Below are 25,281 nucleotides of genomic sequence, written 5' to 3'. Positions count from 1 at the left end.
ACTCAAGGTGTTCTGAGAAAACTATGGAAAACTGGTCACGAACCAGATTTCAAATTCCAATGACACTAAAAATCCAAGAATGAAAAATGGCTACATTATTTTTACCTGGTTATTTTGTTTGTTGAGATTTATTATAGTATACACGTATGAAAAACATGCAAAGATTGCTTGAGTCAAGTAGTACATTCCACAGCTTCCATTAACTGCATCACATTCAAATACCTTCTCCTTTCCCATATTTTGACGATGGAGACCATGAAACTGCTTCCATGTAGCCCAGCTCCCGGCACACCACCTGTGCAGCGTGGATCGAAAAGTCGTCATCGCAGACAGTTCCCCATTGACTGTTGTAGAACACCTCTACACGACCCTCGTTGTGTTTCCTCTTGTCTCCTGCCAGCCTGAGTTGAATTCGGGGCGTGTCGGGGGTTAGCTGGGGAGGAGAGTATTGCTCCTGCTCTGGCTCCAGGTAACTTGGTGGGTAGCCAAGGGTCTCATACTGGGCTACAACCAGCTCCAGTAACACTAATATGCTGCAGTAGAACATGTACTGGATGAGTAACATTTTGGTCAGACCTGAAGAGAAAGAAGACAAAATTCATTTTATACTGGAAGAGCACAGCTTGTTACATAGGAGTAAAATGTTCCAAAACATTGAACCAACTAACATTACATTCATCAATTTTCATACTCGTAAAAATAAAAAAATAAAAAATGAATTGTTGAGCGTGTTTTAGAGACATTTTCGCTTGAAAATAAATGAGTTACTGCTGCCCAGATAAAATGAAGACCATGCACTGTCAAAACAAAAAGGTGCTAAATTTGTGACTTTAAGGCTCCAGTGGCTTGTCACTGGGGCAATTCCCTCAAGGGTACGCCTATTGTACCCTTTAAGCAGATTACACATTGGGACCCTTATGATTTGTACCATTTTAAGATATCCTTTATTTGTCCCACACTGGGGAAATTTACAGTCTACAGCAGCAAGATTGTGGGTAGAAAGAAGAAAGAAGAAAAAAAAAACATTGGAAGCAAATACGTACCAATCGGGTACACATTTGTACCCTTTAGAAGCAAATCTGTTCTTAGGGTACATATTTGCCTACAAAGGCTACTGTCTAGATGAGGGATGGGCAACATTATAAAAATGATTACTACTAACCAAACCAGATCAGTTTTAAGTTGTAATTACATCATTCATATCAATTAATTGCACTCGCAGCAGTTCATCTGTACTGTATTAGAAAAAAATTAACTCAAGCTAATGATGACTCTGCCAATAGAGAGAAGGTGAAGGGTCTAACATGTATTAGGGATGTAACAATATCCAAACATCATGGTACAAAATCGCAATATGAACCTCACGATTTAGTAATTATCACAACATGATAACCAAATGGTGGTAATTTGAGTATTGTGATATCGCAATATCGCCATTTTCGTGACATCCCAACCATGTATGTATCAAGACTTGCACCATCACATGTACGGGTGTTGCACTAAATCATAAGCACTTTATCTGAGCATCAGTGGGAACATGCATGCAAAGGGTCAGGTTTCGCACAAGTCACAGTCATAGTTTCATGTTCACAAAAATTAAATTTTAATAACGTAACAGTTAATTAAGGCACACATTCAATGAACTATGGGTAACACAGACACACTTGAACGATAATGATTAATGACCTAATGATGGAAAAAAATCAATACTTCAGGTCGCAATGCATCTTGGGAACCAAAGCCTGATTGAAAAACAAATAATAGGATCTTAAAAACAACCCTAAGATGAATAGGGACCCAATGAAGGAGTTATGTTCTGCCTTGAACGAGTACCAGTCAAGAGGCGGGCAGCAGCATTCTGGACCAACTGGAGACGCTTAATGGAGGACTGCCTGACTCTACAGTAAAGTGCATTCCAGTACTCCAGTCGGGATGTTAAGAATGCATGAATTACTGTTTAAACGTGCCCTGGAGAAAGGAGAGGTTTTACTTTAGCCAGCTGCCTATGATGAAAGAAGCTGTATTTAAGAACGGCACCGATTTGCCGGTCCAATTTAGACTCATTGTCCAGTTTAAGAACCAAGTTTGAGACTGTTGGCTGAAGGAGCTAGGGGGCCCAAGTCCACAGGATGGGATGCACAAGGGCCACTGAGACCAAACACCATCACTTCTGTCTTCTTTTCATTTAAATTCAAGAAATTTAGTTCCATCCAGGTCTTGATTTCCTCCAGACAGGATAAAAGTGGCCTCAATGAGAAAGCGCCTTCTTTGCTCATTGGGAAATAGATCTGCATAGCAGTGGAAGGAAATACCGTGTTTCCTTATGATGGAACCCAATGGGAGCAGATACTGTACAGTGAGAACAGCAGAGGCCCCAGAATTGAGCCCTGCGAAACACCACACGACAGTGGGGCAGTTCGTGACTCAGACCAACCAAGGCTAACACAAAAGGTTCTGTGAGCTAAATACGACCTAAAACACTCAATACCCACCAGGTGCTGCAAACGAGCTAACAGAATACTGCGATCCACTGTATAAAATGCTGCAATTAAATCCAATAAAACCGGTCATACGTCGTCTCAGGTGTTATTTGCCAGGAGGATGTCTAAAAACTCATAACAGGGCTGAGTCTGTGCTATGCAACATCTTGAAACCAGACTGGAAGACACACGCACGCACGCACGCACGCGCGCGCGCGCACACACACACACACACACACACACCTGTATATATGGGGAGCCTTTTCCGTTGCTGGTCCCTCTGTTTCAATTGGAATGACTGCCTGCTAAACAGTAGGCAAGTCCTCTCAGTGCCGATCTTTAAATCCCGTCTTAAACACATTTTTATTCTTTAGATTATAACTCAGTATGAGACTTGGAATTGGTTTTCCTATTTTTGTGCTTTTTACAGTCTCCATTATTAATTTATTGTTTTAACCATCGTTGTTGTTGTCCAACTGATTTTTGCTCAATGTATAGCGCTTTGTAAGCAGTGATGGTTGGTTTAAAATGCTCTAGAAATACAGTTGAGTTGAGTACGATTTGAACAAAAGAATCCAGTACACTGCGATACACCACTGAAAACTTCAGTGGCTTTCAGCCACTCTTCTTTTTTTCTACTGCCGTAACTCCCCCAAGGTCCTCTGGTGCCCCCCCAGGAGAGACATGCCTTATTCTGTAAAATCTGCTGTCCTGAACACGAACAAAACTTGCCTTGGATGAATTGTTACAGCTGTCCCCTTTACATTTTACACTTTGAAAAAAATAATTAGTGAATACATCCATAAATAGCTAAGTAGAATAACAATGTTACCCCTTGTTATTTCTGTGGGGTCCACATGCAAATGCATGCATGCACATCAGCGCGCACACACACACACACACGAACGCGCACACGCACACACACAGCGGTCTGAAACAGCAGTGTGTATAAGTAATAGGGGCTAAAGACTGTACTATGGCTGCACTGTGGTCAAAAAGTAGTGATGGTAGTGAAAGAGAGCGGAGTTTGGCCAGGCTATATATTTTTGTATACAGAACATGAAAATTACAGGGTGCAATGTTCCTCTTCTGAGGTATCTAAGGATTTGAATAATGTCCTTAAAAATAAATTCTTGCGTTGATGGAAATGAACACATTTCATGTTATTTAACTTTAGAATACTAGACATGGACAGCCCTCGTAATTTTCTCATGGTCAAGCCTAATGTCCTTTCTGAAAAAAAGGTCCAGAAGGGTTCCATTTTCATTCTCCAAGTTACAACATTTTGTGATGATCTCTGAAGGGTTCACGATGGAATCACTAGGTACAAATAAGTACTGTTTATGGTTATAATAAAGGTAAACAAATGATCCAAATGAGCAAAGGGACCATTTCTGTAACTTTATGTTTGCACGTACAAACAAATGCCCAGCTTTTGGGACTATCTTTCCAAAGAGCCCACTGTTGTATGGAATGTGTCACAAGAGGAGCGGAATTCGGACCCAGAATCAGAGAGGAGACAAAAGTGGCCAAGTAAAAGTCTTGATATCCAAAAATTCAAAGTAAAAACAGAGAGCAGGACTGGAGGCAGTAGGACATAGAAGGCTTAACGTTTTGACGTGTAACGTTGTAACTGAGTAACTCAATCAAATGTATATATAGAAAAACAACTCCAGCCTCGTGTGACCAAATAAAGCAACAAACAACATCAAGTGAACAAAGAGCAAAACTTTGTCACAGTCACAACAGTACCCCCCCTCAAGGGGCACCGCCCGGTGCCTTTCCTGGCTTGTGGGGGAACTCATGGTAGAAGTCCCAGAGGAGGTTAGCGCTGAGGATGAGGGACCGAGAGACCCAGGAATGTTCCTCAGGGCCGCACCCCTCCCAGACAACTAAATACTGTACTGAAAACCCGACCACGGCGACATATACCCAAAATCTTGCGGACGGTGTGGGCGGTGTGACCATCAATGACCAGGGGCGGAGGAGGACGCTGGGAAGGAGGGGTGAGGGGGCTAGAGGAGACCGGCTTCAGGAGAGAGACATGAAAAGTGGGGTGGAATTCTAAAGGCCTAATGAACCTGGGGGCTAGCTTACAGGAATCAGTCCAGAGGAGAAGGTCAAAAATCAACTGCGTAAAATGTTACTCTTTGGAAAGTCTTCTTTTGGGGAACTAAAGGATGCAGACAAGTCAAGTGCAACGCTAACAGTTGGAGCAGATTGAATGGATATGCAGTAAATTATCCTGGAAGAGACTGCTGAAATACCACTCACTTTCATTTGCACCATGTTAAGTCAATTGTTTACATCCAGTAGCCAGACGCTGAGCGGAACGATATTTGTATACGGATTAGACATGTGGCCTGAGTGGGAGGCAGTTGACTTTTTGTCTTCAGTGTGGGAACCCTAATAATCATCTCATAATATTAAATCATCGCCATCACATTCTGCGATCAGAACATTTCTGGTTAATTTTGAAAAGAAGATGAGGAAAAAAATTGGGGGCAAATGAAATTAAGCAGAGGGCCAGATGTGGCCTGTGGCCCTTGAGTTACTGGACTCGACTGTTTGTATAAAAGTGACTGAATTATTATCTCTGTGAGAAGTTGTGAACTAACAGCCTTGAAACTCCCACAGAAGTCCGTATCCATAAGAGGACAATACTTAAATCATCTGAAAGTCAAATCCTTACGTAACCAAACGTTCACAGTGGGACAAAAACAACTGCAAAAGAATGGCTATTAAAAAAACAACTCATATATCAGTGCCTCATATTTCACATACCAATCAGATGACATAAAAGCACACCAGCTGCATTCTGAAGGAGAATGTGTACATAAATCTTCCAGCAGGGTTACTCCTCACTCAATGTAACGTGGCAGTGGTTGCACAAGTGGTTCCCACAACATTACAAAATCAACCGATGGAAGCTACTCCCACTGAGTTTGAATCATTATGGGAAAACCCAACGTATAGAATACAGTCTGTCCAAACTCCTCATTAGAACACAAAAGCAAATTACAATAAGATAATGAAACAGAAATGCTGAAATGAAACCAACAAGAATATCAGATGCACACAGCAACATTCATATGAACGCAACTTCTTTTTGCCATTATCATGAAGGACTCCTGCATCTGAGGTTAGTCGTTTCATCCTAAATAGAAACACTGCTTTTCACCTAGTCCCACCTGATTCTAGAAGGATATTCATTTGTTGGAAGGGTCAAAAGTTAATTTCAAAATAATGTCAACTACTCTTTTACATCACGGTGAATGTTAAAACACAGGGAATTGAGATTATTTGCAAAAACATGTCAGTCTCGTAAAGTAATGATGAACGAATAAGCCTTAAAACCTGACTTTTAAAAATAGTGATTAAAATCACTGGATTCTTCAACTATTGGTTCAGACAAAAAAAAAAAAACACACACACACACAATCACAAGCGCACGTAAAGACTTAATCTTATTGTCAGTCCACTTGGCTGACAAGGTCACCGGTACTTCGAAACTGGGAAAATCAGTGACTCCACACTGCACGAAAAACATGCAAGAATTTTGTCGTAACAGTTTCTTAACATTTAACGATTTGGGTAAGCTATAGCAACTCAGGGATGTTAAGATGCTGTAAATTGAAGACACATTTGGATATTGAATGCCTCGAATGCAGCATTACCGAGATGCCCACATCAAGACTCATGTAAACTTACTTTGCTTCTTGTCTGCGACCAGTCCAAGTTGAGGAGAGGGAAGCCCTGTGAGGAGAAGCCTCTTCGACTTCCAGAACACTTTCACTCCGTGATGGAAACAGCAGGCTTTGGACCCGACCCTCGCCCCCACTTACACCCACCTTTAAAATGACATCACGAGAGATGGCCTGAGACGTGGAAAGGCGCACGAACAGAGACAGACTATCCTACTTTGAACGCAGAAATGTTGCTTTCAAAGGCTGTCGGGAAACTGAAAAATCACACGCTATCGCAGTAAACAGAACTAAATAGATTGCAACAGCTGAAGTGGCATTCTCAAGACACGCGTAATCTATTCGATGATATCACTGATACATGCGTAAAAGTGCCGTCGGATGTACTTAATTGACGTAGACAAATCTACATCGATTCTATTGAAAAAAAAAAGTGCGTGTCTATACTACATGTTACGGTAACGTCAGTTATGTTCTGAGCAGGATAATGCATGGGGGGGGGACTTTTAATGACATTTATTGTCAGAGAGGCAGGGGGTTGGGGTGAGAGTGAGGGACAGTGCGAGAGAGAGAGAGAGAGAGAGAGAGAGAGAGAGAGAGAGAGAGAGAGAGAGAGAGAGAGAGAGAGAGAGAGAGAGAGAGAGAGAGAGAGATAGAAAGCGATAGCAAACGGACAAAGCTACATCAGTCTTCACCATGGAATGTTTGACTATACAGTACGACTCTTCTTTGCTGCCACCTTGTGCAAGGCTCGGGAATTAATCGTACTGCCATGCAAAACCTCGCCAATACATAATGTCATTCTTTGGACGTGAAGTTGGGGGTTTCCAGGGAAAAACTGTGCAATGAAAAATTGTAATAATGAGATCATGGGCAGAACTGTTACAGACAGTAAAGAAATGAAAGGCACCAACTTCGAAGAATAAACCTTTATTAATCGCACTATGGGGATAATGCACTCACACTATATTTAAATACACAAAATGAAAAAAAAACAGTGTTACTTGGTTATAATTTCAAGAACAGAACCCTAATTTAAAACGTCATCTTTGGTTCCGTTGAATTGTCCAATCTGGCTTTGACAATGATGGAGAGCAATTTCCATGATTAACTTCCTTCTTGAAGCAAAGGCTGTGGGGAAATGATAGAACAGGTTTCCATTTATATTAAATCACACACATTTTTTGAATAATCTATCATGTCGGGCTCACCGTGTAGGTGATGTCTGCAGGCTGGCTTTCTGGCTTTTGCCACTCACGAGTGGACAAAATCTTAAGGACAACTAAACCAAAAGCTATCATCAAGACTCCTAATGAATTTCCCAACAAGGCCTCAGTGGGAAGTTGAGAATACGGCTGAGACCCACTGGTATTTCCCTTCCTATTAAAAGATGTGGACATAATATTCATAATAACCACCATTTCTCAATGAAATCACTAGGGCAACACACAGGTGGGGAGCACTTACAGGACAAAGAAGAGTTTTTCGTTAATGCCTGAAATACAGGCCCCAATGCCAAGTGTCATTAAGCTGCCTCCCATCCAGACATGTTGGGGTTTCAGGAGTTTGCGCAATGAATCAGGGGACCAGGGAAGGAGGAAGACGGCCATCCCTGCAGCCCACTGGGTTGACAAATTCATAAAAAGACAAACACTCACACATAGAGTTGAGAAAGAATCATATTGTCACTGTCCCATGAAAAGCACACAACTCCACACATTTTGGTGGGTTCTTTTTCAGGTGAGACACACCCAAAAAATAATTGAAAACTATTTGAATAATAATTCAAAACTTCAGTCATGTATTTCATCACCTTCCTAAAATAATGACCAATGTCTTTTTTCCCCCCGAAAACATGAAAAACTGAACTAAATACTGATTGTAGTTGGGGTTCCCACTCTTTCCTTGAAATTATTTTCCAGGACGATTTCATCGATTACAGTACGAGTCAAGTTATCACAACATAACCGAATAAATTCCACGCCCCCAAATTTTTAGAAAAGTAAAGGCACCGCCCTTACTGCTGTGAATCAATTCTCATTATATACCCGCAAAGAGCCGTTCAAAAGACTGACTAATTTGTGAACATCACAAGTCTATTATAAAATCTCACTTGGATAATGGCATCAAAATGACTTTCGTTTCCAAGTAAATCAAAACGATGGAATATAGCCGATTGACTAATGAGCTGCTTCTGGCTTGGAGGGAGGCCAAAGCCCATGCTCGCATCCATGGCACTGCCACAGCCAGGGTGACTAGCCAGGGGCCCAACAGTCGCTAAAAATTGCATTTCATGTTGGAGCGCCGCTTTCTGTGCATACACACATTATTTTAATTGGGCTGAATTGGTCATTAAGTTTTTGTTATTCACAAATTTTCTGTTTCTGCTGTCGGACAGTGGAGAAAGTATGATATACTGCGTGAAACATAGCCCAGTAAAGACCTCTTTGTTCCTCCTGCATAAGCCGCATTGCATCACTTGACCAATGCGTCGTGCCGTGCGGCACATCCGTAACACGTCGCGCGCGTGTCAGAAATCGTCGCTGAGCGTAGAATGCAGTGCATACTCTACCGTAATTGATCCTTTTAGCGACATGCAGCCATGTCCCCCCGCCCCCAAAATCAGGACATAGGCCGTTACTTTGAGAGAGTCATGATATGAAGAATACATTCAGCTAAAAGTGATGTACATGTCATGTTTCTGTACATAAGAGTTGTACCTGTGCAGCAAAAAGAACTGTGGTGATGATTCCAATCCAGCTGTGCAGGGAGTACAAATTGGGGATGTTTGAGGCATTGTGATTGCCGAACACAGCACAAAGTCCAATAACTGAAAGTATCAGCGCGAGGAGCATCAGTGCAGCATGCAGCAATTTCCAAGGAAGTTTATTCTCTCCCCACGTCAAGGGGACACGGTACAACACAGCTCCTGCAGGGAAGAACATTTTCAATTCTATTAAAAAGAGATCCCCTTAGATGTCCATTGCCTGTCAGGGTTGCAACCACAGCTTCAATAGTGCATGATGATGATGATGATGATGACGAAAAGATTGAATGAGGGTTGTTCTCAGAAAAGGTGGTGCGCCCTGGGTTGCGGACCCAGTTTGAGAGCCAATATTTTTTTCCTTCTAAAATTGATCAGCAGTTTTGACTGTTTCCAATATCCATGCATTCATCCATTTTCCAATCCACTTTATCCTCACAAGGGTCGTGGGGCTTGCTGGAGCCTATCCCATCTTCGGGCAGTAGGTGGGGTACACCCTGAACTGGTTACCAACCATTCGCAGGGAACACAGAGACGAACAACCCCCTGCGCTCACAATCAAACCTCGGGACAATTTAGAGTGTTCAATCAGCCTGCCATGCATGTTTTTGGAATGTGGGAGGAAACCGGAGCACCCGGAGAAAACTGCAGGCACAGGGAGAACATGCAACAGGAAGGCCGAAGACAGAATCGAACCCTGCACCTCTTCACTCCAAGGCCGACGCGCGAACCAGTCTATGCACAATTGGTCATTTGTACCCGTTTTTCAACTGATTAACTGTGTATAAGGGTAGTGAAGCTGTTTAAGTGTAAATAAAATTGATCTAAAAATAATTTTGTATTGAGTGCTCAGTGTTTGGTGCCCATGTAACAAACGAGTAGACTAGCGACATTCAGCAAACTCCTGCAAACACAGGGCTGAGTTCACTCGTTATTCATAGGACTCTGTAAGTAAAAAAAAAAAAAAAAGTTTGATTCAAAGCATACATCATTTGTAATTTGTTTTGCACAAGTTCACTTTTGGGCTCACATGTCACAATCCCAGACCATGACTTCTGACAACAACCCATGACTGTCTTCCAACATGTGTGTCCGTGATATTCATCAAAGTGGCCCATTCCTGATCCACTATTGTATTTTTGCATTTTCTTCTGTTTTTTTTTTTTGCGGGGGGTGCCGCAACAAAAGTGTGCTTATGATGGTAGTAAATTGACAGTGGATATTGAGAAGGGAACATAAACTGCAAAGTGATCTGCATTGATGCAAGTAGCCCTAAGAAATTGAGTTGGCCTGTGTTTGAAATGGGCGACATAAATAAGGTTCCCTTGCCTTGCAAGGTGCCTCAAATCATCCCTCCGTCCATTTCTAGGCTCATCCCAGCATTTGTTGCGTTATCAAATATATTGTGAAGTAGTAAACAACATTCTTCAAACATCTTATTTGTAAAGTGGCTCATTTTTATACACACTTGTATCATTTTTTTTGAATATGTGAATCCAATTCTGAGTCTGATTATTTCAATAAGAACTAATCACAAGGTAAGATTGTGGTAAGGTAAAACCAGATTGTGGTTGACTTTGGAAGCTGCGCTCTGCAGAATACTCTCTAAAATCAAGGCCAAAATTTAGCACCAGAGAGCCTGTTTTTTTCTTTTCTCACAGTAACGTTACAGTATGTGAATGACTTGCAATGACTACATTTCTTTCTTTTTATTCACAAGGTTCTAGATGTTTATTTAACTAACAAAATAAATAACACATACAGTAAAGGGAGTACTCTGTCTTAAGGACATTGCTGCAGTTGTGTATGAATACTGACAACATATTAGCAATTCTAAGCTTAGAGAGGGGATGCCAGTAGTGCAGTTGATCCCCCAAGAATTCCTCTAATCGTGTTTATCCGTCTATCCATTCTTATCAAAAAAACAAAAAAAAAACTTACGTGGTGAAACAGCGATGTTTTTGCTCCCATTTTCCAATGTACGCAAAAGGCCCTATTTCTCTTTACTTGTTTCACACAAGTGAGGTCCGGAGGGTCAGAAAACCAGTAGTATCTGCCGACTTGCCTGACGCAGCACAACACATCTCCTTAGCATACAGTTATCACTTGTGTCATTCATCCACAGACATCACCTCGTGTTTCAGCGTGATAATGCAAGGCCCTGTGTTGTATCAGTGTACAAGTCCTGAAAACTGAAGACATCCCAGTTCTTGCATGGCCAGCACACACACTAGATGCGTCACCAGTTGAGCATGTTTGGGATGCTCTGGATAGGCATGGATGAATGACAAACTCAGGATATTGATACATAATGCTACAAGAACTGAAAAACATGCCTTTATATATTAAAAAAAAGTGTCCGGTATATAATCTGCCTAAGTCAGTGGTTCTTAACCTGGGTCCGATCGAACCCGAGGGGTTCGGTGAATCAGTCTCAGGGGTTCGATAGAGCCTCTGTCGTGGAGGTTAAGACAAACCCGACTCAAAATGTCAGTTATGACTCACCCGCTTTGCCATCACTGGCTTGTTCATTTTGTGCACAATAATTAAAAAACATATACTTTACACTGATACTAATTGTGTTTACTTTTTTCTGTTTTTAATGTCTTGAATTTGTAAAAAAAAAAAAAAAAAATCTCATTTTATTTTTCACTAATGAAGGGTTCGGTGAATGTGCATATGAACTAGTTGGGTTCGGTACCTCTAACAAGGTTAAGAACCACTAGCCTAAGTGAATACAAAAGTTGAGAAATACAAATAAACACCGTATGCCATCAGTTTGGAAGCAGAAAAAAAATATTCACCATTGCCGTACAACACCAGCATACCAGTTACCATCAGGACCGGGTGCCAGTTGAACTGACGGGAAGAGCCGTCCCAGGCGAAACCACCACGCCACTGGCTGTTCCAGAAACACACACACGCCACGCAGGCCAGACCCAAGCCCAAGCACAGAAAATACCATATGTTGAAGCAGGTAATGGACCTCATCCTGGAGACACTTGAACACTATGAGAAAACAAGAATATTATTGTGAATATTTCCCCACAGACACACTCCACAATCTTGTAGATTAGCTGTAGAGGTCAAGTCTATCGATGCTGTCTGGGAATCTAAAGACAATGTTTGTCCATATTATTGAAATGCCATCTTAAAACACTGTTTCAAATGTGATGAAAATAACAGAAACTCACATTTTAAAATGACTCCTTTTAATAGATTCAACTCTTGCCAAATGTGAACATCAACAATAAAAGACAAAATGAATCTTAACATTTATTTTCCAGATCAAGTCTCGTTCAATTTCTTTTACTTTCACCTTTTATTTAAAAAATCCACAACTGCTATCAGATGGGTGTGTATTCATGAAAGAGTCTTATCTTAGCCGCTTTGAAATGATGATCAAACTTGATACTCTGCACAATTCAGCCAATCATTTCCTCCACTCATGATCCCAAGTTAATATGTGACCACCCAGCTGCGACAGTTTGATCTCACTTTGTTATATCTTTATAGAGTAGTTCCAGTTTCACGCGGGGCTGTATTAAAGTGTGTGTGTGTGTGTGTGTGTGTGAGGGGGGTGCAAGGGAAGTGAAGAGTCTGTCCGCGGTTGATGCGCCAACCTGAGGTACTGTATCTACCTACTACCAAAATAATAAGACACCAAGTGCTAAGGAGGGTAGATACAAACGACATCGGTGAAAAAAAAAACTTCCCAGATACGTTCAGATCAATCACAAGACAAGGGCCATTTAAATTATGTCGAATGAAATTAGAATCTACAGCAAATCAAACATTTACCTTCATCAATATCGCAAAACGTGGATGGTTTCTCCTTCAGCAGTCACGTACCTAACGAAAGACCTCGTTAACCTTAGTTTATGCTACCACCCGAGTGACTGCAAGTAAATAATAATATCTAAGTATTGTAGATGCGTCCAGATGACACTTGTTCAGGAAAACTTCGATACAAACTAAAATCTCCAAGCCGAGACTTGGAGCTGCGTCAACTCCATTGCAACCATAGGTCATTTCCTTATTGGTCGCGCAAAGAATCTTGGGAGTCATTTCCTATCATTTTGTCAGCTGATCCGAGAGCACTACCTGGTGGTTCCAAGATACTGGAAGAGTTTTTGACTGCAAAAAATCAGTGTACAAAAAATGTAAATGGTCGCTCTAAAAAATTGGTCTCGGCAGTCTGTGGAGTTTGTGCGATATGGCGGGTTACAGTTATGATTGAGTTGCAATGTATTTTTTCCTCGCTAAAATGTTCCAAAAAGTCGTACTATATGTATGAAGTCAACTTTATAAAGTATACGCAAGTGTATGTATATAAAACGTACTTTTTTCATACTAAATTAATTGGAACAAATTAAGTTTTAAAAGCATACTATAAGTATCTGTATATTTTTCAGTCCAAACCAAGTATACTTAAGCATAATTCTGTGAAGTTTATAAAAATATAATATTGAAAAAGTACAGTGCACTTGTCGATGCGCCATACCAATGCAATTCAAATAGGAACAAATATTTCAAGAGGATGGAAAGTATTCGCAATAGTTTGCATTGTGTTAATGGAATAATAAATACAAAGCAACGTGATCCGCAAATTAAAACACAAAATACAATTTACCGAACGCAAGTAAATCAATGAATACGAATACTAATTGGCTAATGAATCATATGGTTCAAATATACGTCTCTCTCTCTCTCTCTCTCTCTCTCTCTCTCTCTCTCTCTCTCTCTCTCTCTCTCTCTCTCTCTCTCGCTACAGAGCCCCGCCTAACCAATAATATACAGCCAGCTCCCCCCAAAAATCACAAGATTGTTGTAAAGCTTGCCTTAACGTTTGATTGCTTTAATGAGTAAAAAGATCACTCTTTAATATTATACTTGATAAAACATACAGTTATGACGTAATGATATCGAATTGGAAATAGATTTTGTCACACTGTCCTGCAATCCAGATTGTGTTGCTCATTTCGGCGTGCGAACCTTGGCCACCTGGGGGCAGGGTAGGACAGACAAACGGACATACTGAAAAATATATAGTTCTTTGATTATATGTGTATTTTTTACCTTTATTTGGGTGTTCAGTAAGGCAGTTGAGAAACAATTCTCATTTGCAATTCCAACCTTGCTCCACACAGAAGAGTAAAACAAGGAAAAATAAAAGCAAATACATTTATACCACAAACTGTACATTTACAAAGTAGTGACAGTACATATTTACATAATATTACAAGTATATACATATAGTGAATACAAGTTTCATATCAGGCAATTTTATGTGTTGAAGAGTGGTCCACTGCTTCGAGGTAGAAACCTGAAAATAAGATTGACCAAAAGTAGTGTGGACTTCGGGAACAGAGTGGTGACTGAAATTGCTGGCATGGTGTATGCGGGGGTTGACCGTCATGGGGAGCAGAGAGTAATGTGTTTTTTGAGATAAAGATGCACCAGTGAATGTGTCTGTGAGCAGAGTGTGCCAATTAACCAGGAAGTAGACTGTTAGAAAGAAAAGGTGCTAAATCTGTACCTTTAAGGATCCAATGTCTTGTCAATGGGATCCACCCTCAAAGTTACAGCTATTGTAGCCATTGAACAGTTTACACATTGGGACACTTAGCCTAAAACAAGTAATGTGATAATTAAGACACACATTTAACGAACTACGGGTCACGAACAAATTTCAACGGTAATGATTAATAACTGTATGATGGAAAACGTTTTAAATCGCATGCTGCAAAGCATCCTGGGAACGGAAGTGTAGTAGTCGGCAGATCGATAATATTATAGCAAGTCAATATCAATATCAGATTGGTACTTGCAAGATGAGATCAATACAGTATTTTCAGTTTTGCTCTCTCTCTCTCGCTCTCTCTCTCTCTCTGTCTGTCTGTCTCTCTCTCTCTCTCTCTATATATATATAGACTGTATATTGATTAGCACATCTTACACAAAAGTAGCTGTTCCACCAGCAAGCTTATATTTGGATATTTACCGGTAGTTTGTGTGAAATTATATTTTAGTTTGTATATAGAGGGATGTGAAACTATGTGTCCCTCTTCTCGTGGCCTGGATTAAGTATGGCACACTCTTAGTGTGTAATTCTGGAATTACTATTCTCATACAAGGATTGAAATCAAGTATGCCTGCGATTGGTTGGCAAAGAGTTCAGGGTACCCCGCATGCTGCCCGAAGACAGCTGGGATAGGCGCCAGCACAACAGGGACCCTCGAGGGCATAAACAGATTAGAAAATGGCTGGATGGATGGAAATCAAGCATGGTTCTCTCTCAGGGTTAAACGTAAAAATGACAATTCTCGTAAAAAGGCCAAAATCAAGTATGGCGAACTCTGGTGTTTAGAATTGCAAATAGTCATGCCAATTGTCACGGGACTTAACTTGTTCAACATTATACAATCCATTACTTCAACAGACATGGTGCATCGGTTACATCATGTGTGCTCATTTTCACCCCAGTTCTTTGTGTGGGATGTCGTCATTCCTCTTGACACCGTTGTGATTGAAGTGAGTGATGAGTGAAGTGATTTGTACATTGTCAGACTAATATGAACATTTATCACAATAAACTCAATTACACACTGTGATGTTTTCCAGTAATTCAAATGCACATAACTGGTGCACAACTTTTGGGGTTTTGCAGTGTGGAGAAACATTGGATATTCTATTCTATTTTGTTGTTTGAAAAGATAATGTAAAAATTTGGAGGTTATTTTATCATTGCGCGAAGGGTCATTCCAAATACTCTTTCAAAAGTAGTAGGTCATCACATGGGAAGAAAAACTTGTTTCATGATGCATTGACAATTGAAGTTAATCACTGCTCTCTGAAATGCAATCAAATCAAATAGGTGAGGGATTCCCACCCCTATTTGCAAGCATTCAAATTATGCCACAATCAATTGAAATTAACAGACATTAAGAAAAAAAAGTGGGGGTTTTCTATCAGATTCACATTCACTGCCTTTATTGAATGCACAACATATGTCCTAGGATTCCATTGAGACGTATTCAACCCTGGAGGGGATACATTTAAGACAACTTTGTGTGGAGAGCTGTCAGCTGGGATTTAAAAAGAAAAACGTGATGCTTACGTTCCGAAAACGTGGAACTCAGGTGTATTTATTTACTTTATTTACTGTATGAATTTATTCATCTGTATATTTAGGTCAAACTCCTGAAAAAAACAACTATTTAAAAAGTAGTCAGCCGTTAATTATGCACGAAAACAAAGAATGCTTCCATCAAGGGAAATACCTAAAGACCCGTTTAACCACTAAGCATGAGCCTTGACAGGGTGTGCTGCGTGGGTAGATTAACAGAATTTGACATGACGCCACTCCCAGGGTGAGTCACGCGGTCAAAGGTGCACTCATTTTGTAAGATGCCTTTTTTATTGATGGTGGTGGTGTCAGGTGAGGGGGGAGGTCCTACCCGTTCCCCTGCACTCCACCTGTATTTCAAAAAAATAGTCCATGGCAAATCTTTCAGAAAGAGTTTTATTATTCCAGTTACATTGACACACTTCAACAAAAGCTCTTGAACATACAGGAGAGGTACAAAAATAGAATACTGTACCTACAATCCAATGTAGACAAATATCAGACTTCAAAAGGTATTTTTAAAATGACTGCCTGACAACATTGAGCACTTAGTGGCATAATTCACAACCGAAAGCGTAACCACGTAATTTGTTCAAATTTCAGAAGTACATAGACATAGCAGCAACATATAAATTAATATTTTAATCTAAAACTGACAACCCTTCACCTTGGTGTGGGGAAGCGGGTGGACAAAACAATAACACTTAAGACAAACGTCTTCAAAGCTTTAGTGCTGTCATTAAAGACATATTCAGCAAAGCGCCATGATGCAGCTTAATAAGGCTAGCATTCAAAGGGCTGATTGAAAAATGTCTCTCCTTCATCGTTTCAGAATGTATGTGTGCTCCAAACTCAAAACACGGAATAAGTTAAAAAAAAAAAGTATCCAATTCATCTGTGCTGTATGTACACAGCACATTTGACAATAAAGTTGTATCCAAATCCAAAATCCAAATCCAATGACAAAAGCAGACGCAAAGTTAATCCACATTGTTTGCCAATGGAATTCCATTTCGAACATTTCATGAAAACAAAATTTCGGAAACATTTCGGGTGGATGGAGTAACGGACATAAATCGCAGTAAAACAGCTAAAGTGCAGTTAATTCGAGCACCTATGTCAATCACTCATAGTAACAACAGCCAAAGTTCTACAAGAGACAAATTAAAACATCTAAACCAGTTTGGATGTAAACCTCATAAGTTAGGATATATATGCTCTGTAAAACTTTGCCAAAAAATGCAAATGATGTAACTCATCTTACTCTTTCGCATTCAGTTTCCTAAATGTCCAGTGTTAGTTAATTCAACAAATCCACATTTTAATTTGCTCAACCAACAAAGTCATTCCTGAGGCATCAGAGAGTCACAGTCACTACACAAAATACTTGGGATTGTTCCTGAAATGCTTTCAACAGAAATGAGAAGGCATTTTTCACCCCAGTCAGTCACTACACAAACTACATAAAAGTACTTTGATAGTTCCCTGAAATGCTTTCAACATAAGTGAGAAGGCATTTTCCGGCTGTCAGTCACTTCACAAACTACACAATGCATTTGTGGTAGTCCATTGAAATGCTTTTGACAGAAATGAGAAGGCATTTTTCACCCCAGTCAGTCACTACACAAACTACATAAAAGTACTTTGATAGTTCCCTGAAATGCTTTCAACATAAGTGAGAAGGCATTTTCCGGCTGTCAGTCACTTCACAAACTACACAATGCATTTGTGGTAGTTCATTGAAATGCTTTTGACAGAAATTAGAAGGCATTTTTAACCCCAAGCATGTGTTTTATTACACCGTGCGATTTCACTATCAGTACGGCGCACTATCAATGCCTGTGCATGCGTCTCCAAAAAACTTGGAAGACGCACAACTGTGTCACAATCCGGTGGCGTGCACAAAACTGCACTACATCCGGTCATCTCATCAGAAGTATGGAAAGAAATTCCAGACGTTCTGCAAACAATTTATCATGACTAGTTCTCTAAAACATAATGGCCATTTTTCAGTGCTTTCGCCTTGATTATCTCAGCTGTACGTCTTTGATCAAACTTCAGTAACGCTTTCAGCAGGTCATTTAAACTTGCATCCTTGCCCTCCTTCTCCAACCAGATGTTCAGCAACTCGTGAATCCTGTCTTCATAGAGAAGTGGGTCTTTGCTTTTGATCACATTGCTATTCAGCTCAAGCTGACGGAAGAACCTCTTGTAATAGTCGATATCGACTTCCTCGAAATACTGGAAACACCTCCTGAGAGATTCTTCACCTGCGAATAAAGTTTAAATGTTTTCATTCAGCTATCTTGACTTTATTGTACAAATGGGTTACTTGAGCTGACTACATACAAGTGGGTTTATGTTTGCTGGATGTGCAGCACTAGTGTGTAAGTTAAAAAAATAAAATAAGAAAAACAAAAATAAAACAAGAGAATGTCTCAAGTAAGTCATGTCATGACAACACATATTGGTCAAGCAACCCCTTAGCCCTGGAAGAGAAAAAAAATCCTGGCATCATGCCTGTTCAGAGTGTATATTCTACATTCGCCATTCCAGATTTTATTTTGTGCTACTCTTAGAGGGGACGGCTGAGTGCATTGAACTTCAGTCAGGTACAAGATAAGGATCACTGGATCCCTGCCATCTTTTAGGCACAATATGAGAGGGTGTGCTGGGTAAAAGCAATCTTGTCAAACAACAGCATTCCTGACATTTAGGAGCCACACTTTGACGAATACAAATGAATTGTGAAGACTTACCATTTATAGGAATCAGCTCTGGAAAAGGCTCATCCTCCTAAAAGACACAAAAGGCATTCAATTTCCAAATAAATGGTTTATATTCTTACATTAGGTCCATACCCAAAATTGAAAGCATTTGTTTGCCCCCCTCAAAAAAAGTGTGCTGTTGAGTAACACGACCAATGCTGTGTTTACCACAACCTTTGCCTGTGACTCATCAGTTTCCTGGCAACACGAAGTCTGATCTACGGAATCGGAGACCATTGTGTAAGCAACGATGAAGATTAAGCAAGTGCAGTTTTTTTGCAGGGAGGGGGGAAATATGCTGATGTTATTAAGAGGTGGCCTCAGGTTCTTGGCTGTTAGTTGGTCATACAAAAAGTCTCTGAGGATGAACATTTTTCCCCCCCGACACAGCACTTGAATTTCATCCTCCATGGCGGCTGATCTTTGTAGAAATGCAGCAAGCAATGCCTACTTCTCAATAGAAATGAGTGAAGTTGCCGCAAATCAGGTGAAAGCTCTCTTCTAGTTCAACTTTACCTCCAGGACACGCAACTTGTAGCAGTTGACAATATTAAAGTCCATAAAATGTCAAAAATCCGTTTAGTTTTTTCCCCATTTGGGCACCAAAATTGGAAAAGGAGTCGTATTCCGTTCCCCGACCCCCCTCCTTTTTTTTTTAAGAACCAACATTGACAAATAAGTCTGTTTTTTTTCCCTTTTTTTTCTCCTTTCGATTTTGAAAAAGGAATTTTATTTGGATTTAGGGCATACCCAGCCTTTCACCAGTCAGCTGGGATAAGCCTCAGCACATCCAAAATCCCAATGAGAATAAATGGTAAAGAGAAGAGTTGATGGCACGAAAGTTTTCACATTCCACATTATTCCAATTTCAAGCACATTGAATTAAAAAAAAAAAATGCCTTTGTCAACTTTGAAAAAAGCGGCATTAAAATGAAAACCTTTAAGATTTCACAGAAGCCTGAGAAAAAGGTGGAAGACGAAAGAAGGCATGAAGAGGTGAGAGGCAGGGCAAGAAGCATAAATGAAGCCAGTCTGAGTTTGCTGCTCTCACCCTCAAATCGGGCTGAATGGCAGTCAGAGACGCTCGGTGGGCAGAGGCGGGGAAGGCAGGGGGTAGGCTGGTTAGATTTTGTTGGGAGTTATTGGCAGAGCTGTTGTGGCTTTCACACAGCGCTTGGCACTCATCCTCCATCGTGGCTGAGCTTTGACCTCTCACCCGTGGCTGAGAAAAGATCAGACTGGAGCATCCCGGCTTTTGGCTTTGTTCATTGTTCCCCTCTAGCGCGTGCTGCAACATTTCAAGAGACTTGGTCCATATCCTTTTGCAAAAAGTCTGTTTAAGTATTCCTCCTTCCTCTTAATTATTCACAAAGTCATGCTGTCATGAAACTCACCTCAACTTTCAGCTCGTTTTCCTCAGAGCCTAAGGGGAAGATGCAACCACCAAGATTGTCCAAAATTTGGAAACCCAAGAGAAGAATTGTACACATTTAATTCATAAACATTTTGGGGTTGCACCTACCTCTTGCCAGCTTCTTCGTACACCAGTAAATTAGTCCACACAACAGAAAAAGGACGAGGAGCACACTGCACACAATAATGGCAGTGTTTCCTAGATGCGGTTGGGAAGGAGAGAGAGAACCACATTAGCACCACGGAAGACATGACGAAGATTTGAGTATGTTTTAAGGTTTTGCATATTTGCTCAAATCGGAGCCATTAAGTTTTTGAAAACAATTTGAAACAGAAGAAGTCATTTGAGACCAAAAACAAGTGGTAAGTTTGATACTTTCGGCGAGGCATTCAAACTATTAGTTTCCACTATACCTGAGGCAGAGTCAGACTGCAGTGGGATTTTCTTGCACTCCGTGTTTGAGGTCGCACTGCAGTTGCGAACAACCTTTTCATCCTTCTCACATCTAATTTACAGCCAGGCAAACAACATTTGAAGCAAATAAAATACAAGTAACTCCAACCTGTCATGAATGAACAACTAGTACATCGTCACCTTGAACATTTATTGCACATCTCGCATGCATGTTCGGGTGCACAGAATCGTCCTTCTTTGCACTGACATTTGGTGTTTTGGGTGCGGTTACAAGGCCAGACAATCTCTTGATCTGCAACAACAACAACAACAACAAAAGGCCTCGTGTAATGGAATTTATGATCAAATCATTTGGAAAATATGTGAAGGTGTATTTTTCCTCATTCCTTTTAACTGTACAAAATACCTGGACGGCACTTGGTGCATGTGATACATTGCTTGAGGTCATTGGCATGTTGAGTGTATGTTTCATCTGCACATTTCTCACACTGCCCCTTTTCACCTGGCGCAGTGCAGGCTGACTTCAAATAAGTACCTGAAACAAGCACGGAGCAGTCACTGTTTAACTGAGCATCAAAGTCAACTGGTCCCTTAGCAAGTGCGTCAACAAACCCAATTGTGCTAGGGTCAAGGACCTTTTCTTTGCGTGAGAAACACCTACGGTGTGAGTGGACTAACACAGTCGAACGTGCATTTGCCTTACCAGGTGGGCAGTTTAAGCAGCAGATTTTGCCGTTCCAGTACTCCCCATCTCTGCAGATGGCTTCATGCCGGGTCCAGATGCTTTGCGAGTCTTGGCCACCCCGAGGAAACGTGGCAGTGGATGCAAAAGACCAAATCAACACAAAAATGACCTAAGGGAAAAGGAGAGTCCCTCTTCAGCCAATGAAATAAAACAGAGAGGTAACCAACCATTGCTAAGTATTCATTCAGTGTCCTTTCTAATATTAAAACTACATGACTGACGCAGAAGCACGATGACGGTCGACTGGTTAGCACGTCTGTGTCACAGTGCAGAGTTTGATCCCGGTTCTGGCCTTCCTGTGTCCTTGTTTGTCTATGTGTGCCCTGAGATTGGCTGGCAGCCGGTTCAGGGTGTACCCCGCCGACTGCCCGTAGACAGCTGGGATAGGTTCCAGCACGCCCGCGACCCTTGTGAGGTTAAGTGGATTCGAAAACGTATGGATGGATGATCAACATAGAGTAATGACTGAAAATATTCATATTTCTAGTCATATAAAACCCAAACAAAAAAGTTAATCAAGTAGCTGTCTTTGTGAGACATGCGCATGGGTATGCTGGTGCCTATTTCAGCCAGTGGCATGCGCTGAAGGCCTTCAAAAGCACTGAGATGCAATACAAACTTTGTAAAATATTGTATACATTTATTTCCAAGTCTTTTGTCTCCATTTTATAACGTGTCTTGGCTGTGCAGATGAATTAAAGTCGTTTCTGGGTTATCATGCATGCATGCATATATATATATATATATATATATATATATATATATATATATACACACACACACATACACACTGTATATTTTTTTTTGTCCAATCTGATTTCCGCTTCTACTGTATGTGTTTCTATGCCAATGTAAACTTCCCAACAGCTTCGGACTCAGGAATGCCGGCCCCGTACAAACAACATGATCGATTTTTTTTTTCTCTCCTTCAAGCTTTCGGATTCAAAAAACAGAGCCTGCTTGAAGGTGTCAGGGAATATCAGCATTTTTCTGCCCTCCGATTGGTCCAGATATACTTTAGTGGGATTCAGTACATGAAGCCAGGACAAGGCAGACGTTTCAAAAAAGAAAAAGAAAAAAAGAAAATGTTGACATTGTGAGGATAAGTCAAACACCTGAAGCTGGCTTGCTTATTGACCGGGTAAAGCATTTATTTTCACAGCGGCAACAACTACGTAGGTGAATACTGTTCGCAAAAGAGGATGGAAATGGTCTATAAATAATGAGCGAGTACGATGCATTTAATTGAATGTTTGTTTTTTTTTAATTCGTTTCCCAGCTGGCTTTGGGTGAGACGGAGTACTCTTGGGACTGGTCACCAGAAAAAACAAAACAAAACAAAAAAAAACAATCACATGGCACCTATACTGTCGACTAGGGGTCACGAAGGACCCTATAAGTGGCCTGCAAGCCTGTTCCAAAAACAGATGCCAATGATGGGACATTGTTATTTTTTCACAGTGTTTTACAAGTGATCATTTGACCATGGTTAAACTGGCAGAGATTTATAAGGAAAAAAAAAAAAGTTTTCCTGCACATTAAAAACAAAACAAAAAAAAAATATCCTAGAGCTGTAAAAGTCGTTATTGTCACCAATTTCAAAACAATGGAATACTAGGGAGCCATCTAATTATATTTAAGAAAGATCTCCGCCGTTTATTTCAAGTGCATGAGCAATTAAAAGTTGTGCTTATAATAGGTGTAAAAGTGTTATTGAAAAAATAAATGCAGTCATTCAAGTCAATCGTATGGATTAATGCAGTTTTAAATAAAATTCATACAGTATAACTGAATGCGTCAATTTTTTTCTTGCATTTATATTTGATTAGCTCATCATAGCAAGAAATTAACTGTTGGCATTTAACCCAAAAACAAACAAAGAAACAAACCTCGCCTGGAGGGCTGCACGATATTGGAAAAACATGCGACATGGATGTTGACTACAGCGATATTGATGTTATTGCAATATTTAACATGGATTACATTTTTATTATCTAATAAAAGAAGTACATGATTTACATGCAGCAAAATTAGCAAGCTCAGTGGTTTTCGCGAATTAATTGTAATTCCTCTCAATAATGTCAACTTTTGGGTGGCAATGGCATTTGGGTTTGCATGTGACTACCGGTAGTCAAATTCAGATGAAAGCATACCATTTCATAAGAAAAGGATTGCATGTCTTTGCAATATGCAAATTGCATTGGCCATTACCGTGATCCATTTTAAAAAATGTTTGTCTTGTGCAGCCTACTCCCTTTGTTGTATGGAGAGTACGTACAAGTATGGGACAAATGCTCGTCACTCGTTTACATCACGACATTTGACAGTGCATATTTTTAAAGCACATGCTTTAATCAAGGTTCTACTATGTCGGTCGAGGCTCCCAAATATCCCCGATGCTGCCATAAGGGCCAGTACAAATCTCCTTCCCCAAAAAAAAAAAAAAAAAAAAAAAACCACAAAAAAAGTTTGTTTTATTTAAAAAAAAAAAAAAAAAAAAAGTCAATTAAAAGGTATGCGTCAGGTAAAATCCCTCCATAAGGCATGGCTTGAAAAAGATATAAAGGCCAGAAAATGTTAAATTAAATATTGAATTCGATTTTACACTGAAAAAAACCCCACACAGTATAACAACATTAAATATGAAATAACCCTTGTTTGAAACTTACTGCATTCTCTTCTGAATATATGGTGGATGCTGGTTCTGGCAGCCCACAACAACAACACTAAACGAAGGACCCTATTTATAATGCAATGTATTTAGCAAACTGGATGTGAGGTATCAGGCTGAGTGACCAATTTAAGCAACACAATCCGTTCATCCTTGCGTTGCATTGATCGTTTATTTTTCCCCAGCCAAGGTGGTTTCTTGCAAAGCAAATTAAAGGCACGAGATGGGGCTGGAGATGGCTGCTGTTTTTTTATACATATACTACTACTACTACTCTGAGGTTATAATGACAGTTTTAGCATATGTCGTATGACAATTGCTAAACTCCCCGTTTTCAGTTCATGTGCACATCTCATGCCCACCTCAACCTCTGAAAATAGAACGATCACCGCAACAATGGGGATTTTATGGACATGAAGCCTTTTCCTTTCCATAGGCACTCAACTGTAGAGACAAAGCCCAACATCACTTATTGGTCAGAAAATATGACCAATCATCCAATATATCAATATTTTGGAGTTCATGTCTATCCAAAGCAAAAGTTTAAACGCCACTTGATGTCAGAAAACTGCCATCAATCTTTAGCTAAATTTGTGCAGGCAGTCATATTTTTTGCCCATCTCAACCGCTGTAAGTATTATAACAATCTTCCCAAGATTTCGGATTTTATGGACTCTAACCATTTTCCTCCCCACATGCACTCAAATAAGCGTAATGTTGTTGAATGAGGAAAACACTTAACATCCATTAAAATGCAAAGTATTTGGGTGATCATGATGAGATTTTCTGAGGTTGAAGTGGGCCTAGGTAGAAATGTCACCATAAGTTTCGGTGGCGATTTATTGCAGCTTTCTGACATTAAGCAATGTTAAGTTTTGTTTTGCTCGCGTTCAGCATTTTATACTGTCCCCATTTAAAGTAATGGTCCTGAAGAAAAAATATTGGAACTACATCATGTCATTTCATAAATGAGGCGCAAAAAGAAAGTAAACAAGGTGATTGGATTTCGATCAAAACCACTGTATTCATCCAAACATTAAAATCAAACGCGCAACACAGGTGTTCAATATAGCAATAGACATTATTGTGATATTTAAAATGTACCTAATGAAACGACACTTGAATGAGACAACGATATACGTGTGTGTGTGTGTGTGTGTGTGTGTGTGTGTGTGTGTGTGTGTGTGTGTGT

The 25,281-nt window shown here is 40.2% G+C and overlaps 3 protein-coding genes and 1 long non-coding RNA gene across 10 annotated transcripts in view; 1 reads left to right on the top strand and 3 right to left on the bottom strand.

Annotated features, from left to right (window-relative positions):
- loxl2b (lysyl oxidase-like 2b) overlaps positions 1–6,297 on the bottom strand; it is a 38,402-nt gene extending 32,105 nt beyond the window's left edge. For all 3 annotated transcript variants that reach the window (XR_002170071.1, XM_019885281.1, XM_019885282.1), the window contains exons 1-2: positions 6,192–6,297; positions 223–576 (exon numbers count right to left, since the gene is read on the bottom strand). Coding sequence is in view for 2 of the 3 variants with exons in the window: in XM_019885281.1 (XP_019740840.1) it covers positions 223–565 (343 nt within the window). In the remaining variant the exon portion in view is untranslated. The remainder of the gene's footprint in view (positions 1–222; positions 577–6,191) is intronic.
- LOC109525048 (uncharacterized) lies at positions 4,941–6,350 on the top strand. The gene is made up of 2 exons (XR_002170072.1): positions 4,941–5,622; positions 6,214–6,350. It is a non-coding gene; the product is annotated as an uncharacterized LOC109525048 (long non-coding RNA).
- Positions 6,351–7,223: 873 nt separating this feature from the next.
- cyb561a3a (cytochrome b561 family, member A3a) lies at positions 7,224–12,999 on the bottom strand. Of its 2 annotated transcripts, XM_019885337.1 has the most exons (7): positions 12,897–12,993; positions 12,750–12,790; positions 11,753–11,957; positions 8,905–9,113; positions 7,652–7,806; positions 7,396–7,564; positions 7,224–7,315 (listed from the first exon to the last, which is right to left on the bottom strand). In XM_019885337.1, the coding sequence occupies exons 2-7, from the start codon at positions 12,753–12,755 to the stop codon at positions 7,292–7,294; spliced, it is 768 nt and encodes a 255-aa protein (XP_019740896.1). In that variant the 5' UTR covers positions 12,756–12,790; positions 12,897–12,993; the 3' UTR covers positions 7,224–7,291. The 2 variants fall into 2 exon arrangements, with proteins under 2 accessions (XP_019740896.1, XP_019740895.1); XM_019885336.1 differs by having other exon boundaries at positions 12,750–12,999.
- A 4,349-nt stretch (positions 13,000–17,348) lies between these two features.
- LOC109525037 (tumor necrosis factor receptor superfamily member 10B-like) overlaps positions 17,349–25,281 on the bottom strand; it is an 8,721-nt gene continuing 788 nt past the window's right edge. Inside the window, exons 2-10 of one of the 4 annotated variants that reach the window (XM_019885265.1) lie at positions 21,377–21,527; positions 21,080–21,208; positions 20,854–20,965; positions 20,673–20,764; positions 20,368–20,490; positions 20,240–20,304; positions 19,897–20,133; positions 18,837–18,873; positions 17,349–18,347 (exon numbers count right to left, since the gene is read on the bottom strand). In XM_019885265.1, coding sequence (XP_019740824.1) covers positions 18,058–18,347; positions 18,837–18,873; positions 19,897–20,133; positions 20,240–20,304; positions 20,368–20,490; positions 20,673–20,764; positions 20,854–20,965; positions 21,080–21,208; positions 21,377–21,527 — 1,236 coding nt within the window. In that variant the 3' untranslated portion in view covers positions 17,349–18,057. The remainder of the gene's footprint in view (positions 18,348–18,836; positions 18,874–19,896; positions 20,134–20,239; positions 20,305–20,367; positions 20,491–20,672; positions 20,765–20,853; positions 20,966–21,079; positions 21,209–21,376; positions 21,528–25,281) is intronic. The other 3 variants (XM_019885268.1, XM_019885266.1, XM_019885267.1) reach the window with 3 other exon arrangements.

Source organism: Hippocampus comes, unplaced genomic scaffold (assembly GCF_001891065.2).
Source record: "Hippocampus comes isolate QL1 unplaced genomic scaffold, H_comes_QL1_v1.1 scaffold45, whole genome shotgun sequence".
In the NCBI taxonomy this organism is placed as follows: Eukaryota; Metazoa; Chordata; class Actinopteri; order Syngnathiformes; family Syngnathidae; genus Hippocampus; species Hippocampus comes.
The sequence above is the reverse complement of the archived record's forward strand: the minus strand, read 5'-3'. Positions and strand labels throughout refer to the sequence as shown.

What these genes read in the sequence shown, in the direction of transcription:
- cyb561a3a (XM_019885336.1), bottom strand. An exon ending in GCTGGTGTTGTACGGCAATG is followed by an intron (nt 9,114 to 11,752) that starts GTGAATATTTTT and finishes TCTTCCCTGCAG; the next exon opens with GAGCTGTGTTGTACCGTGTC. An exon ending in GAAAAACTCTTCTTTGTCCT is followed by an intron (nt 7,565 to 7,651) that starts GTAAGTGCTCCC and finishes ATCTTTTAATAG; the next exon opens with GAAGGGAAATACCAGTGGGT.